The sequence below is a fragment of the Ostrea edulis genome, chromosome 2 (genome assembly GCF_947568905.1).
Source record: "Ostrea edulis chromosome 2, xbOstEdul1.1, whole genome shotgun sequence".
In the NCBI taxonomy this organism is placed as follows: Eukaryota; Metazoa; Mollusca; class Bivalvia; order Ostreida; family Ostreidae; genus Ostrea; species Ostrea edulis.
The window spans coordinates 78,459,801-78,475,605 of record NC_079165.1 but is presented as its reverse complement, the minus strand read 5'-3'; the positions used below and the strand labels follow the sequence as shown (position 1 = coordinate 78,475,605).

Below are 15,805 nucleotides of genomic sequence, written 5' to 3'. Positions count from 1 at the left end.
GACGTTTTCAGCCACCTTCCTAGGTTTTCCGTCAACGCTGATGTCGTTTCCACCGAGATGAACGAAAACTCGATCAGGGGAATACTGAAGCAGGTTTTGCAGGCAGGTTTGATCTGGCTCCTTTGCTGTCATGCCCACCAACTCCAAAATATTTTATTCTCGGGTCTGCTTCGGTAGATCTTCCGAGACCCGAGACAAAAGACGATCCAAAGACGGCAGCTTTCATGATGATATTAAACAACTGGACGTCGATACCGTGGCTTTCGTACATACTCGTGAAGCCAGTCCTATCATATATACTACTCAAAATTTGATAAGGATCACAAGGTTATATGTGTGTAATTTACCACTAACATAACAAAAGACATAACTTTGACTCAGAAACGTGTTTACTAAGGTTATGAATGAAAATTCATGAACGACATGAACTTTTATCAATACAGAATGCTTGAAATCTGATATCAACACCAAAAGGCATTTCATTACAAAAAGTTAACAGCAAACCAGAGAAAGAATTACACGTTTTTTGGGAATAGTCCATCATTACACTTAGTCGATGAAGTGTCAATACCGGGTATGGCCTCCCCTTGCATCAATGACGGCTTGACAAGCACCCGGATGTTTCCAATGGGAAGGTTGTTCCACTCTTCCACAAGGGCGTTTCCGAGCTCTGCCAAAGTCGTGGGTTGTGCTCTACGGCGTGAACGGGCAACCTGCAGCATGTTCCATACATGCTCAATCGGGTTCAAGTCCGGCGAGCGCGCTGGCCAGTCCATACGGACAATTGTCTCCTGCTGAAGGTACTGCTCCACCACCCTGGCGCGATGAGGACGGGCGTTATCATCCATCAGGATGAACTCAGGGCCAACAGCACCAGCGTAGGGTCTGACGTAAACATCGAGGATCTCATCCCGGTACCGCACCCCCGTCATTGTTCCTCTCTCCAGGACATGAAGATCTGTTCTTCCATCCCTGCTGATTCCACCCCAGACAATGATGGAACCACCACCATAACGGTCATGTTCACTGATGTTGGCATCATGGAAACGTTCACGTTGTCGTCGTCACACTCGGTGCCTCCTGTCTGTACAGTGCAAGGTGAAGATAACGAACAGTGATCAATCTCATAACTCCTACAAGCAATACAAAATAGTCCAAACAATACCTGGACTCATCGGTGAACAGAACTTGAACCCAATCGTTCTGTATCCAAGTGACATGATCTTCAGCCCAGTCCAATCGCTCCCGACGGTGTCGAACAGTCGGAGGGACTCGAACACATGCCCTTCTCGAGTTGAGACCTGCATTGTGAAGCCGATTCCGTATCGTCTGAGTGGACACATTCACCACCGAGGCGTTCAGGAGGTCGTTACGTTGGCTGGTTGCTGTCCAGAAGGGATGGTGTCGTGCCTGAAGAGTCACAAAATGGTCTTGGCGTTGGGTTGTCGACCTCTAACGACCACCCCCATGTCGGTGTACTGCTGTACCAAAAGTTTGCTGTCGGTTCCAGGCCCTGTTTACAACGCTCTGGCTGACGTTTAGTGCATTTGCAACGTCACATTGTGAATAGCCAGCGTCAAACATTCCAATACATCTGCCCAGTTGTTCTGTCGTCAGGCGACGCCTTACACGTTGAGAGGGCATTGTGTTGATAAACGTAGTGTAAACACTCAAGTGAGTTTGAAATTTTAGAAAGAATCAGACACCGATGCCTGAGTGAAAATCGTGCAATGGTAGCAAAAGCATAAACTGTGATGAGAAACGCATTTCCCATGGCATGAAATGCACGTGCAAGTTTGTTTAAGACGTTTTTTATTTCACTTGGACACAATATTGCCAGTTATGCAGTTATTAATTTTTTAAACATAAAAATATCTATGATCCTTATCAAATTTTGAGTAGTATATTATTGGCTGACTGCAAAGAGTGCGATTCACTCAAAGTACTGCTCATTTTTACGTAGTTCCTTGTCATGAATTTAATATAAGAAAATTGTAATTTTATGATATTAAAAATGATTCAAATAAATGTTCCTAATTAGAATCAGGATCATGAAAATATTTCAACTTTTAAACATTGTGCTGAAATTATGTACCTTTCAAACCATTTACAACTTTACAAATTACAAAGTCACGGCCAATATGACCATGGGCAAAAAGTTACAAAAAGAAATTTTATGAAAGTAGGACAAAATATCACAGGACAAAAAGTCACAATTTTATAAGAAAATAAAACCAAAAGTCACAATTAGAATTTTATGATAGTAGAACAAAATGTCACAGGACAAAAAGTAACAATTTATAAGAAAATAAAAAACTATTGATTTTTTATATATATTTGAAAACATATCTGTTCGTTTTGTAAAGTTTAAGAAAATATATATGCAAAATTTATATTTTCTATGAGATTTTGATAATAATTATAAATTAAATTGTTATTCCTTTTATCATATGTATTGTACAATATCATTTTTATTTTTAAAAAGAGAGATTTCTTATGTAGATAAAATAAAAATAAGCTTGAAGATCATTTGGTTTAGTATACTACATATTACATGTAATGATTGTCAAAACAAAGTCTGATGGCAGAATTATGGTTGGCTTCCTTTCACTCCAGATTATTTTGTCAAAACAAGAAGTAAGTGAACTATCATATAATAATTGCTATATAAACAAGTTAATGATTTCTCCTTTCTTATTATCTAATAATGAACAGCTAATAATGAACTGAAAGTGCTAAATGTGGCAAAACAAACATCAATAATGATGACATGTATTCCCTTCTACCTCCTATCCACTGTAAGAAATGTCTGGTGTCTGAACAACAGCTTTAGTGAGCATTTGGGTACCACCTGTTATTATTATCTTAAAAGTATATATGGATCTCCTTTGCTAAGTAATTTTTGTGACTTTTCCTACATATTTTGTGACTTTCTGTCCAGTGACGATTATCCTGTGACTTTTTGTCTGTATACTGTTATGTTTACTTTATTTAAACATACAAAACCATATAAAACATGGCTTCCCGCCAATACACATACGTAGGAAAAACGTGCTTGCATTATAGCAACAAAACGTTACGGTCTGAATTCCGGATTCCGGATTAATAAACATTACACTTTTCCCCCCTTTACAAAATAATCCGAGATTCAGATCCAACTAATTACAACAAAATCAAGTTCAACTTTGCAAAATCAGTTACAGTCTTCAACATCAAAAGAAATTTAACACTTTTCAATAAGTCTTTCAGGCTTGCGATGTTGACGACGTGGATATCGCGGTTGTACTGAATTATTGTCCGAATTTCGCGCATTGACAACGGAACGTTTGGAATTGTCCTCTACAATCGGATTATTGGACACAGAATCCTGGCATGACGGTACATCAGTGATAGAAGGAGTATCTAATTGTTCACCTTGGCTCTCTAATGGTGCATTAACAGGCACAATGCTGTTAAAAGGATTTGGTTTCACGGATTCCGGACTGCCTAACTCACACATACCACATTCACGAATCTGATCAATATGTCGTTTCCACAACATACCATAAATATTCACACGGTAAGTAACAGGTCCCAGTTTTCGCACAATGATCCCTTGTATCCACGAAACTTTACTTCCACGATAGTCACGAACCATGACTTTGTCACCGATCTGATGTTCCCGCACCTTCTTCTCAGCTGGCAATGACTTCCGCTGTATACGATCTGTCATGTGAGGTTTCACAACATCCAGTCGTGTACGTAGTTTGCGGTTGAGAAATAACTCTCCAGGTGTTGTTTTGGTAGTTGTATGAGGTGTCGTGCGATATGACAATAAAAATGCTGCAAGTTTCTGATTCAGAGTCCCAGTCTCACTTGCCATGTTTTTCATTGCCTGCTTAAAGGTACGCACTGCTCTTTCCGCCTCTCCATTGGACGCAGGGTGATATGGTGCATACTTGATGTGACGTACTCCATTCTCCTTTAGAAATATCTCAAAATCTTCTGACACAAATTGCGGTCCATTGTCCGAAACAATTTCCACAGGTAATCCATATGAGGAGAATAGATATCGTAATGCATTGATAGTATTTTCAGAAGTAGTAGAAGTCATCATCACTACGTCCATCCACTTAGAATACGCATCCACGATTATCAAGAACATACGTTGCATGAAAGGTCCTGCAAAGTCAATATGCACTCTTTTCCAGGGTGCACTAGGCCATAACCACGGATTTGCTGGAGCCTTTGGTAAGTTTGGTAACTGACTTCTACAAGGTCCACACTGAGAGACCTTTGTCTCTATATCAGAGTCCAATCCGGGCCACCATACATGAAGTCTGGCTAATGATTTCATCCGGACCATTCCAGGATGAGAAACGTGTAACTCCTCCAGTACATCCTGTCTGTACTGTTCGGGGATAATCACTCTGATCCCTCAAAGTAAACATCCATCTTCAATGGTAAGCTCATTTCGAACTCGGAAATATGGTAACAAATTAGTGTCAGGTTGTAAACTTGGCCAACTACTCCTAGTAAACTCCATTACACGGGAAAGTACCACATCATTCTTTATTGCAGCAGCCACTTTATCCGCGGTCACAGGTAAGTTTCTTATCTGTATTTTGTGAATTTGTTCAGTCTCTCTATCAAACTGTGTCCTTGACTCTTGGTCAACACACGCCATTGGAAAACGTGAGAGGGTATCCGCATTTTGATGTTTCCCAGTAGCTCGATATTTAATGTCAAACTGGTAAGATGACAGTTGAATTGCCCATCGCTGCAATCGCGAAGCAGTTAGAATTGGAATGCCTTTCTTAGGTCCAAATATGCTAGTTAAGGGTTTGTGGTCTGTGATAAGCGTGAACATCCGCCCATACAAATATGAATGAAATTTTGTCACTCCAAAGATTATTGCTAAGACCTCCTTTTCTATTTGCGAATAGTTTTTCTCAGCTGAGGTCAATGTTCGTGAAGCATATGCAATAGGTTTTTCATTCACACCATCGGTATGCGAGATCACAGCACCTAATCCATATCCAGAAGCATCTACAGCTAACACCAGCGGTTTGTGAGGGTCATAGTGAGCCATTATCTGTGAGGAAACCAGCAGGTCTTTGACCTTGACACAGGCTTCAGAACACTCTTGAGTCCAGTTCCATGGAACATCTTTAGCCAACAGATGTGTAAGTGGTCCACTAAGTGTTGACATGTTTGGGATAAATTTTCGATAATAGTTCACAATTCCCAACCATATCTGTAGTTCCTTCTTAGACTTTGGATCCTCCATGTTCTGAATTGCCTCAAGTTTCTTCGGTGAAGGTTTAATTCCCTCCTTGCTCACCACAAACGCAAAGTACTCGACTTGGTCCTGCATGAACTGACACTTGGACTTTTGCAACTTCACACCATAACTATCTAATCGTTTAAGTGTATTTTCCAAGATATGTTTGTGTTCATTGTCATTTGCACCGGTTACTAAGATATCATCAAGTATGTATCCAACTTTGTCGAGACCTTGGAGAATCGTATCCATGGTGCGCTGGAAAATAGCAGGAGCTGACGCAATGCCAAAAGGTAAACGAGTATATTGGTACAGTCCTTGATGTGTGTTTATTGTCACATACTTCCTAGATTCTTCATCCAAAACTACTTGGTTATAAGCTTGAGATAAGTCCAACTTAGAGAACTTTTCTCCACCATTTAGCTTTGTGAACAACTCCTCACTTGTCGGAAAAGGGTATTCCGGAATATCCAGGTATGGATTTACAGTAACTTTAAAGTCTCCACATATTCGTACAGATCCATCAGCTTTCATTGCTGGGACTATTGGCGCTGCCCAGTCCGAACACTCAATTTTCTTTAGGATGCCTGTCCGCTCAAGTCGGTCTAACTCAGCAGATATCTTATCACGCAGAGAGAATGGCACTGGTCGTGGCTTGAAGAATTTTGGTTGAACATCCTCCTTGACTTTCAAGGTTGCTGTTACACCTTTGATACATCCCAGTTTGTTATCAAACACTGAATACTTTTTCAAATCCCCAGCCACAAAATGAATTGACTGCCAGTCCAGTTTTATAGCTTCCATCCAATTCCTACCAAATAATGCTGGTCCATTTCCTTTCACCACGACAACAGGTAAGAATTTATTTTGTGTCTGATATTTCACATGTACATTCACTTCACCCAGAACTCCTAACATTTCTCCTGAGTAAGTTTTCAGAATAGCAGTACTTGGACGCAATGTCACTTTTTGCTCTAACTTGGCCTTGTACTGTTGTTCCGATATCACTGATATAGAAGCGCCAGTGTCCAAGTCCATTTCTATGGGTTCATCTTCCAGTGTCAATGATATCTTTATCTCCTTGACCCTTCCATGTTCCCCTGACAGTGAGAAAATAGGCCAATGTTCATTTCCACTGTTATCCTCTTCTTGATTCTCGGACACAAAATTTAGCTTGGACTTCCTTTTTTGTTTCTTACGTTGGACTGATTTCTTTTTTGAGCACATTTTATGTATATGTCCAATTTCATTGCACGTGTGGCATTTACTGTTTTTGTAAAAGCACTGGTCTGGAGTATGGTTAGTTTTTCCACACCTGTAGCAAGGTTTACCTTTTGTTACACTTACTTTGTGTACACTTTCATGTCCATGAACATCCTGCGCGTCAACCTTTAATTTACGGGCTTCATTCTCCGCGAGCTCCATAGAAATTGCTACCTCCATGGCTTTTTTCAAGTCAAGCTTGTCTTCCGCCAGTAATTTTCGCTGGGTTGCCACCGATGAAAGACCACACACTAAACGGTCACGTAGAGCTTGATTCAAGAATTCGCCAAAATCACAGTGTTCACTTAGCTTTCTAAGTTCAGCCATATACTGACTCACAGTTTCCTGTTTGCCCTGATTTCTCTGGTAAAATCTGAATCGTTCTGCGATCGCCAGTGGTTTAGGTTTCAAGTGTTGTGCAATCAATGTTTTCAAATCGGCATATGATTTATCAGATGGCTTTTGCGGGGACGTTAAATTACGAATAAGTCCGTACATTTTCTGGCCACACACTGTCAACAATATAGACTTCATCTTGTCATTATCGTCAATTTCATTGGCAGTGAAAAAATGCTCTAACCTTTCGATATATTCGTCCCAATTCGTATCGAACTCGTAGGTGTCGATCTTTCCATAGACGGCCATCCTCGTCGCCAATTGTTATGTTTACTTTATTTAAACATACAAAACCATATAAAACATGGCTTCCCGCCAATACACATACATAGGAAAAACGTGCTTGCATTATAGCAACAAAACGTTACGGTCTGAATTCCGGATTCCGGATTAATAAACATTACATATACCAAACATGAATCCTATTTTGACTAATTTCGTGAAACTGAAACGTGTCCTTTGTAAGCAATTATAGTTGGGGCATAAGCGAACAGATATACGTTGACCTTGAAAATAAATAAATAGATATTAGGTAAATAAAGAAGGAAAAAAAGCCGCCAGACGTTAGTTTTGTTGTCTTATGGTTTTTATTGGGAATAAGAAGGATGACACGATCCCTCATGCCTGCTGGTTTCTACACACGACCCTGCTATATGTACATGTATATAGAGTCTAGTTGGTTAAATTTTTAACACAAAAAGAATTATCTCATAATAGGAAAGTCTTCCACTTTTGTACAAAAACACCCAAAGTAAACCTCCGAGTTGTATACAGTAGATGTGTGGTTGTTCGCATATCGGAGATAATTTGAATTCAGATAATCAGAAAATATATTTGAAATAAAAGAGGGTGAGAGAAGAAACATACTATGCAAAATAAATAAATGAATAATAAAACAATGTTGAATATGTGCCTACGTATTGTTCGTAAATTTGGCGAGTGGATGCTACAGTAAGGAAGCGGTGGATACAAAGATGTAGGTACGTAATATTATCATAATTCAACGAATAATCATGTCAAATTAACACACGTGTGCATAAACTGACAGAATATACTGGACGTGTTGTTTAGATATTTCAGAAGGGGAGTAGGCCTACAAAAGATTTTGACAGGCGAACTGATAAAAATAAAATAATGGGGGGGGGGGAATTACATGTACTACAAAATTCATAAATGGGGGGGGGGGGTAAGTTTTTCTTTGTTATTGATTTCAACATTTAATATATATACGGTGTGACTGTTGGACCGAGCGAAGCATGATATGGTCATTGGCATGTCCCAAGTGATAGTCATAATTCTGTTCAGTACCGTAAATTACATTTCATTTAAAAATATATATTATTTATGAAATTCCCATTGCGCTAAACGCCCAGTATCAAAGGGGGATATCTATGAGGATAATTACAGGATCTGCCTATTCCTTTAACGCGGAGAAGACGTAAACCGTGCATAACTGACGTCAGATGTAGCCTCGACTTTTTTTCTCCGTCTTTCAAACCAAACAATTATAAACAATAATTCATTTCAAAATATATAGTATTTATGAAATTTTCCTTGCACTAAACGCCCAATAACATCTAAATATTAAAGGGGGATATACAAGGATAACAGTTCTACAGGATCCGCCTATTCATTTAAAGCGGGGAATATAACGCCAGCCGACGTAAATCATGAATTGTGACGTCACATTTAGCCCCGAAATTTTTCTTTTTTAAATCAAACACTTATAAACAACAATACACCCCGTTTGCAGTTAAAAGACAGTTAAAACAAAGTTAACCAATAAATTCAAAGTGGTAAAGGGTAAGCGTAAATATATCGTATATTTTTATTTAAAGAAACTCATGAACTCGTTCATCTATTTAGTCGTATTACTGTTTTTCTATTTGATGATTGGCTAAAGACTGTAACAATGATAATCATACCATTCATTTTTAACAAACTGGGTTTTTGAATTACAAATTGCACGTTAGTCTTGTATATTTGGCATTGAAAATTAAAACACGAATAATTGTAGAAGCAACTAATGAACAAAGCATAATGGCGGCGCCCATATGGATCACAAAAAATTCAGTGAACGTATATATAGAGATTATCTGTATTCATTTGCAAATTTTATCATTTTTTATTTTACGTATACGTGTTACCTTTAGAGCCTTGCTTCGCGGACGGACCTTTAGCCCGTCCGAGCTTCACTCGGTATTAACATCTTTTACTACATAATTCCCTTCTGCTTGAAAAGGGGAAGGGACACTAATTTATTGTATCAATATAGAAAAAATAACATTGCTAGGAAAAGGGGAAAGGGTTGATAGGACACCCTTGATACTATATGTACTTGCCTTTATATAGGCTCCTGCATGATTAAATATTGTATTGTGTTTCAAGAGAACTGGCATATATCTTTATTGTATAATTATAATATGATTACGGTGTGACCGTTGGGGCGAGTGCAGCATATCTGACAAAAGATTGAAAGTTTTCTACTTTCAAATATATATATCTATATCGACATATTTTTTTATCACGATATATCTCAATTGAAAGGGGGGGGGGGGCGACGTTGTACTTATGTTTACGGTTTTAAAAAAAATCAGATGTCCGGTTGTTTGCGAGGTCATCAAAATTTACGGAAGCAACCGAACGTATGCCTCATGCAATCGGAACATCACTCGGCCTATTACGGAAGGTTCCGATTGATGCCTCATGTTCTGTCGGAAACATATATGAAAAATATACTTCAAAACATTATTATTACATTTTCAAAAATTTGATATTGAAAACAAGGAAAACTGATCTGGTTCACTGTCAATACGTAGAATTACTGTCTTGCTCTTCTCGCCAAAGTAGGAACCAGTTTAGCGGGAAATGCAACGAGCGTGTTGTGACGTAGCCTGGTAGTTGTGACGTGACTGTTAACATTTCTTTAGACAATTTTAAAAAGAAAAAGAAAGGGGGAAGAATATGATTGTCATCCTTTCCGATCAAATAAGAAAGGTTTGTAATACTTCAAAGATTTTTTTATTATTATTATTATTATTTTGCGAATCGAACCATCCACCATTTTGTACGAGGGACTTCTGGGATTGGCGTCAACAAAAATTCTTGTTAGAGGTTGAGATTCAGCTCGGATTATTTCCCGCGCTCTAGTCATTAGAGCTCGCAGTACGAGCCAGCGTTCCGCGCTGGCTCGCTGCGCTCGCTAATATGATTACGGTGTGACCGTTGGGGCGAGCGCAGCATATCTGAATACATTTTCAAAAAAATTATATTGAAAACAAGGAAAACTGATCTGGTTCACTGTCAATACGTAGGATTACTGTCTTGCTCTTCTCGCCAATGTAGGAACCAGTTTAGCGGGAAATGCAACGAGCGTGTTGTGACGTAGCCTGGTAATTGTGACGTGACTGTTTACATTTCTTTAGACAATATTTTAAAAAGAAAAAGAAAGGGGGAAGAATATGATTGTCATCCTTTCCTTTCAAATAAGAAAGGTTTGTAATACTTCAAAGATTTTTTTTAATTATTATTTTACGAATCGAACCATCCGCCATTTTGTACGAGGGACTTCTGGGATTGGCGTCAAAAAAAAATTCTTGTTAGAGGTTGAGATTTAGCTCGGATTATTTCCCGCGCTCTAGTCATTAGAGCTCGCAGTACGAGCCTGCGCTCGCTATAAAAGTGACACATGGCCTTGATAAGAATGATTGTAACACTCATATTCTGTGCTTATTTCAGAAACTGCAACTTAAATTTGTTGTGTAGTGAGCCAATTTAAGTCAATAAAAACAGCAACTTATGGTATAGATTCTATTACTTTTTTCATAGATACAAAGTTACGAAACCTAGTGAAGCAGAAGCATCTGCTTCAAATGTACATGTAGGAACCGAAGTTGATACTGCTACCAATATATCTGTACCAGACAACAATGGAGTGCATCTACATGATCACGAGTATACTGCATCAAACCCTCAACATTTAAAAAGGTACAGTGTACGATACAAGTATTGTCAATACCAGATACTAGTACACCAAACCAGGAAGTTACAACTGTTGTTAAGTTTAGTGTCAGGTGGTTTTCTGTATTTCTTCATTCTCATTTCAGTGTTATCTAAATTTATATGCACACCGAATTCTATAATGGTATTGTTTTGTTCTTACAGCTTCCCTTGAAGACTAGGATGTTGTGAACTTGCAGTGAGAAATATACCTGCTTAATTAAAGGAAACCATCCTTGACAATTGGGAACATCATAATTGAAAGACGCTGGAAGGGTATGTTTTAGCGGTTCTTTAAGGAAAAATGAACAATGCACTTTCTATACACTGACTAGTTATTAATTTCACAGGTCAGCGCAGATTTTATAATATTCAATTACCTAGTAATTTTTGGAGGGGTATAAATGTTGCTGTATACACCATTTTCCGTGGATATTTTTCATATATTCATGAAATTTTGTTTGAAGGGATCATGAACACTGTTGGGAGTGTCCATTCAACTGAAATATCAAAGTCAGAAGAATTGAAGATTGCAATGGATGCAACAGAAGTGACCTAATATGACCAAATTGATATGAATAGCCAGTCTTTCGCTTACAGTAATTACAAGAGTCGCCACAAAGGAGAGACTTTAAAGTGTATTCTGATTTGGCAATTGTGAACCATTGTGGCATTTGAGAGAAGTTGCAAGTTGGTGATATATTCCTGGCGGACAAAGGATTTGTATAATTGACAAACTTCCAAATGACATGACACTTAATATCCCATTCTTTCTTACAAATAAATCCCACTTCTCAAAAGAGGATGCACAACTTTGCTATAAAATTTCCAGATGCAGAATCCATGTTGAATGGGAAAATGAGAGAATAATTTTTTTTTTAAAAATTCCTTAGCCATATTCTATCATAGTATAGATATTGATCTGACAGATTATTTCAGCTTTGTGTGGCCCTTGTGATTTTGTAGGTTCCCCTTTTGAAGGAGATTGCAGATAAATCCTACAAACTTATTAGATTAATTGCATATATATATATATATATATATATATATATATATATATATATATATATACCTTAAATCTGCACATACCTGCCACATTGAATTGTTAAAGTTAAAAGTAATGAATACCATATATATGCATATAACTTTTCTACATATTTATATAAATATAAAGCCTTTTATATGCATGAATATGAAGCCTTTTGGAACGTCTCCATTCTCGAGAGGGACGTTAAACAATATACAATCAAACATAAAGCCTTTTGTTCTCCTACTGAAGGTTTTCAAATCTGCATTATTAAAAAAGAAGTAAAATCCATTGTTTTTAGTAAATGCAAGTAATTTAATGATTTTTGTAAAGCTAGACACTGTGTCTATACATATTTTGATTCATCTAAAATAAGAAAAACTCTGTCTATAATGTTTATTCAATAAATATACATGTAATTACATAACTTTGATAGATGCACCACTGATATCATAATAAAGTATATGTACATGTGGTTATGTGTGTGTGTTTTAGACTGCAAAAATACTTTATTATTATAAATAAACTTTATCACACTTAAAAAGTTGACCATAATGCATCTTTGTCAATGTATTTGAGTGCCACTAGGAATCCACACTAGCAAATCACAGCATTGGGTGTCTTTCAAGTGTTGTTGTCCTTGAATCTGATGCCAAAATTCATATTTTGTTTTGATGTGCAGCGAACCATCCCTTGCATCACATTCTAAAATGGCAAATGTCATTACATGTATTGATAAAATATACATGATTTACAAGTGCTCTGATTAGTGGTGAAAGTATTATACTGCAATATGCATACTTCTTTTGACATAGATTTACTGCAGTATTCAAAACTTGATGCAAGTAAAAGGAGTAGGTACGGTTTTGGCCAAATTCTACCCGGCGTTTATGGAGGAAAATTATTTTGCGTTGCAGATATTTTCCTGTCAAATTCCTAAAAGAGTAACTTATAGTAACTCTCAAAAGCATATGGAAATCAACTCATCTACGCGCATGCGTAGTACATAATCAAATAAAGTAAGGGCTTTCAGGCTATTTGTGGTGTTTTAATGGTTTTGGTATTGATAAACTTGTGAAATTGAACACCTCTTCCCTCGTCACCCGGAATAATTTTTATATGGATTAAAAATTTACTAAATAACTTACAATTCTTCTTAGTTTCATCCCGGGCGATGATGGAAGAGAGGTTAAAATATCAGTTGAAAGATGCTAAGAAATTCGCCATCGTGACGCAATTTGCGTTGATCGTGGCGGTTGAACAGGAAGCGAGAATCATTTGAGTAGTAAATATATTTTCAAATAACATATACTCATATAGTTTTTTATCTAAACACTTTGACATTTATTAAAATCATCATAATAATAAAAATCCGGATAAATTTAAGCCTATCTTACAGACCGGATGCCATTTTTGTTGTTATGACTATAGTGTAAACAGAACGGTGTATAAATAGCACCAACCGACGATTCGTGAGAATTCATGTTACATATAACGATGGACGATTCTTTTAATAAATGATATATTCCTTGAAGATTCAAGCATTATCTTATACCATTCACATTCATTTGATTAAATGGGAAACGGCATGTGGTATATTACATGTAACAGCATACGACAATATCCACCTAGGTACCGGTACGTACGTACATCAGTGACGTATTTAGTGCGAGTGTAACATTTTATATTTTTCAAAGACAACAATTCATTTGTCAGAAAGTTTACGATGTTATTCACGAATATAAAATTTACAACATATAAACTTATAATTATTATGATCATAATAGATATAGATCCAAACATGTATTGACATTATTTTCATCTTTAAATTGTGTACCTGCCTTTGAAAATTTGCTGCCATATGAAGATCGACACTTATACTGCCCCACTATGGGCATACTAGCATCAGGCATCCACATTAATGATGACTGCACAATGCACAACACCTTTATCCTCAGATTCAAGGCATATATATAAAATAATTTTCAAATATTAAACAATCTTAACCCATCTGTGATGTAATTGATATAGATAGGCACATTTAATGCGCTTTGTTTATTGAATATGTATACAACTGTACACTGCAGGTACGTACATGTAGTATCGTTGACCCCCCCCCCCTCCCCTTCCGATCTCCCCAGTACATTCGTATAGATAGACAAGAAAATTACAAAAGCAGTATTACAAGAAGCATTTTCTAAACTTAAATCCAAGAAAGCTCCTGGATTAGATAATATTTCTGATGAAATACTTAAAGCATCACAACACTTCATCAATCCTTGTTTGCTGAAACTTTTTAATGTTGTGTTTACAGCTGGAGAATACCCCTCAAAATGGCCAGAAAGCTTTATTTGTCCTCTTTTCAAATCCTCTTTTCAAATCTGAAGATCCAAATAAGCCAGAAAATTACAGAGGCATACGGTAGCTATTAACAACAGTATTGGAAAATTGTTTAACTTAATAATGCACCACAGACTTGACAACTTCTTGCTGGAGAATGATATCATTCATAAATCACAGATAGGGTTCTCTAAGAAATATCGTACTTCAGATCATATTTTTGTGTTGAAATGTTTGATTAATAAATATTTAAAGGCTGGTGATAAGAAATTATATGCCTGCTTTGTTGATTTTCGCAAGGCATTTGATAAAGTCATTCAAGTTGGCATTATGTATAAACTACAATCATATGATATCAGTGGGTATTTTTATAGAATTCTTAAATCTATGTATAAAAATGACCGATTGTGTGTGAAAGTAAATGATAAAAGGACATATTTTTTCACATCTAGGGTTGGAGTTAGACAAGGTGATATCCTTAGCCCATCTTTATTTAAACTCTTTATAAATGACCTCCCAAGTATTCTAGATGACAGTTCTGTTCCTGTTACTCTAGATAATGAAAATATTTTATGTCTTCTGTATGCCGATGACCTTGTTCTATTATCCAATACCAAATCAGATCTCCAACACTTCATGATTACTGTAGTGAATGGTGTCTAGAAGTAAACATTAAAAAAACAAAAGCAATAATTTTCAACAACTCGGGTAGACTATTGAAGGAAAATTTTTGTCTTGGTAATGATACTATAGAATGTGTAAAACAATACAAATATCTAGGTTTAACTCTTGAAAACAATGGAAAGTTTATTGAAGCAAAGAAACAGTTATATCAAAAAAGCTTAAAGGCATGCATATATACATATCATCAATAAAAACATAAATCACATTCAAATTATATATTTTTTTTATTACAAAATTTGCCCCAACAAATGTTACCATTAATGTTGTATGAAAAGTTCATATTTGTTCTTTATTCTATCCCCTTGAAAAGAGCAAAATGGAAATATTGTATAATTTGTTGCATATAACATTATATGAGAAAAATCACTGATTTCATTTGAACATATTTCAATGTTATAATATTATCAACGAGAATCATTATCAGTTTCTCTCTAATTATAAGACTATAGTGGAATATTTATTAATCTGTCATATTGACCTTAGTATAATTCGTTAAAGGGACACGGACACAATTTGAGCCAAACAAATTCAACCCCCCCCCCCCCATTTTTAATGTTTAGAATGCTTAGATTAGGTATTTCTAATTGTTAGCAAAAATAAAATAATGTATTATCAAATCAATTATAAATCAGTGCCAAATAAAAAATAATTGTTGGTGCCGAAACATCTTAAAGTAAGTGCCGAAACGTTGTGGTACCGAAACATCTTGGTGCCGAAACGTCTTAATAATAAAGTGCCGAAACGTCTTGGTGCCGAAAAGTCCTGCACTTTAAATAAAACTTCAAAGCTATATTTGTAATATCTCAAAGTTTAAATAGAGATACATAGGAAGA

At 36.6% G+C, this 15,805-nt stretch overlaps 1 protein-coding gene across 1 annotated transcript; it reads right to left on the bottom strand.

The window, feature by feature from the left end:
- Positions 1 to 3,223: 3,223 nt before the first annotated feature.
- LOC130051509 (uncharacterized protein K02A2.6-like) lies at positions 3,224 to 4,345 on the bottom strand. Its single transcript, XM_056153477.1, has one exon. It carries the CDS (start codon positions 4,343 to 4,345, stop codon positions 3,224 to 3,226), a length of 1,122 nt encoding a protein of 373 aa, XP_056009452.1.
- Positions 4,346 to 15,805: the final 11,460 nt, after the last annotated feature.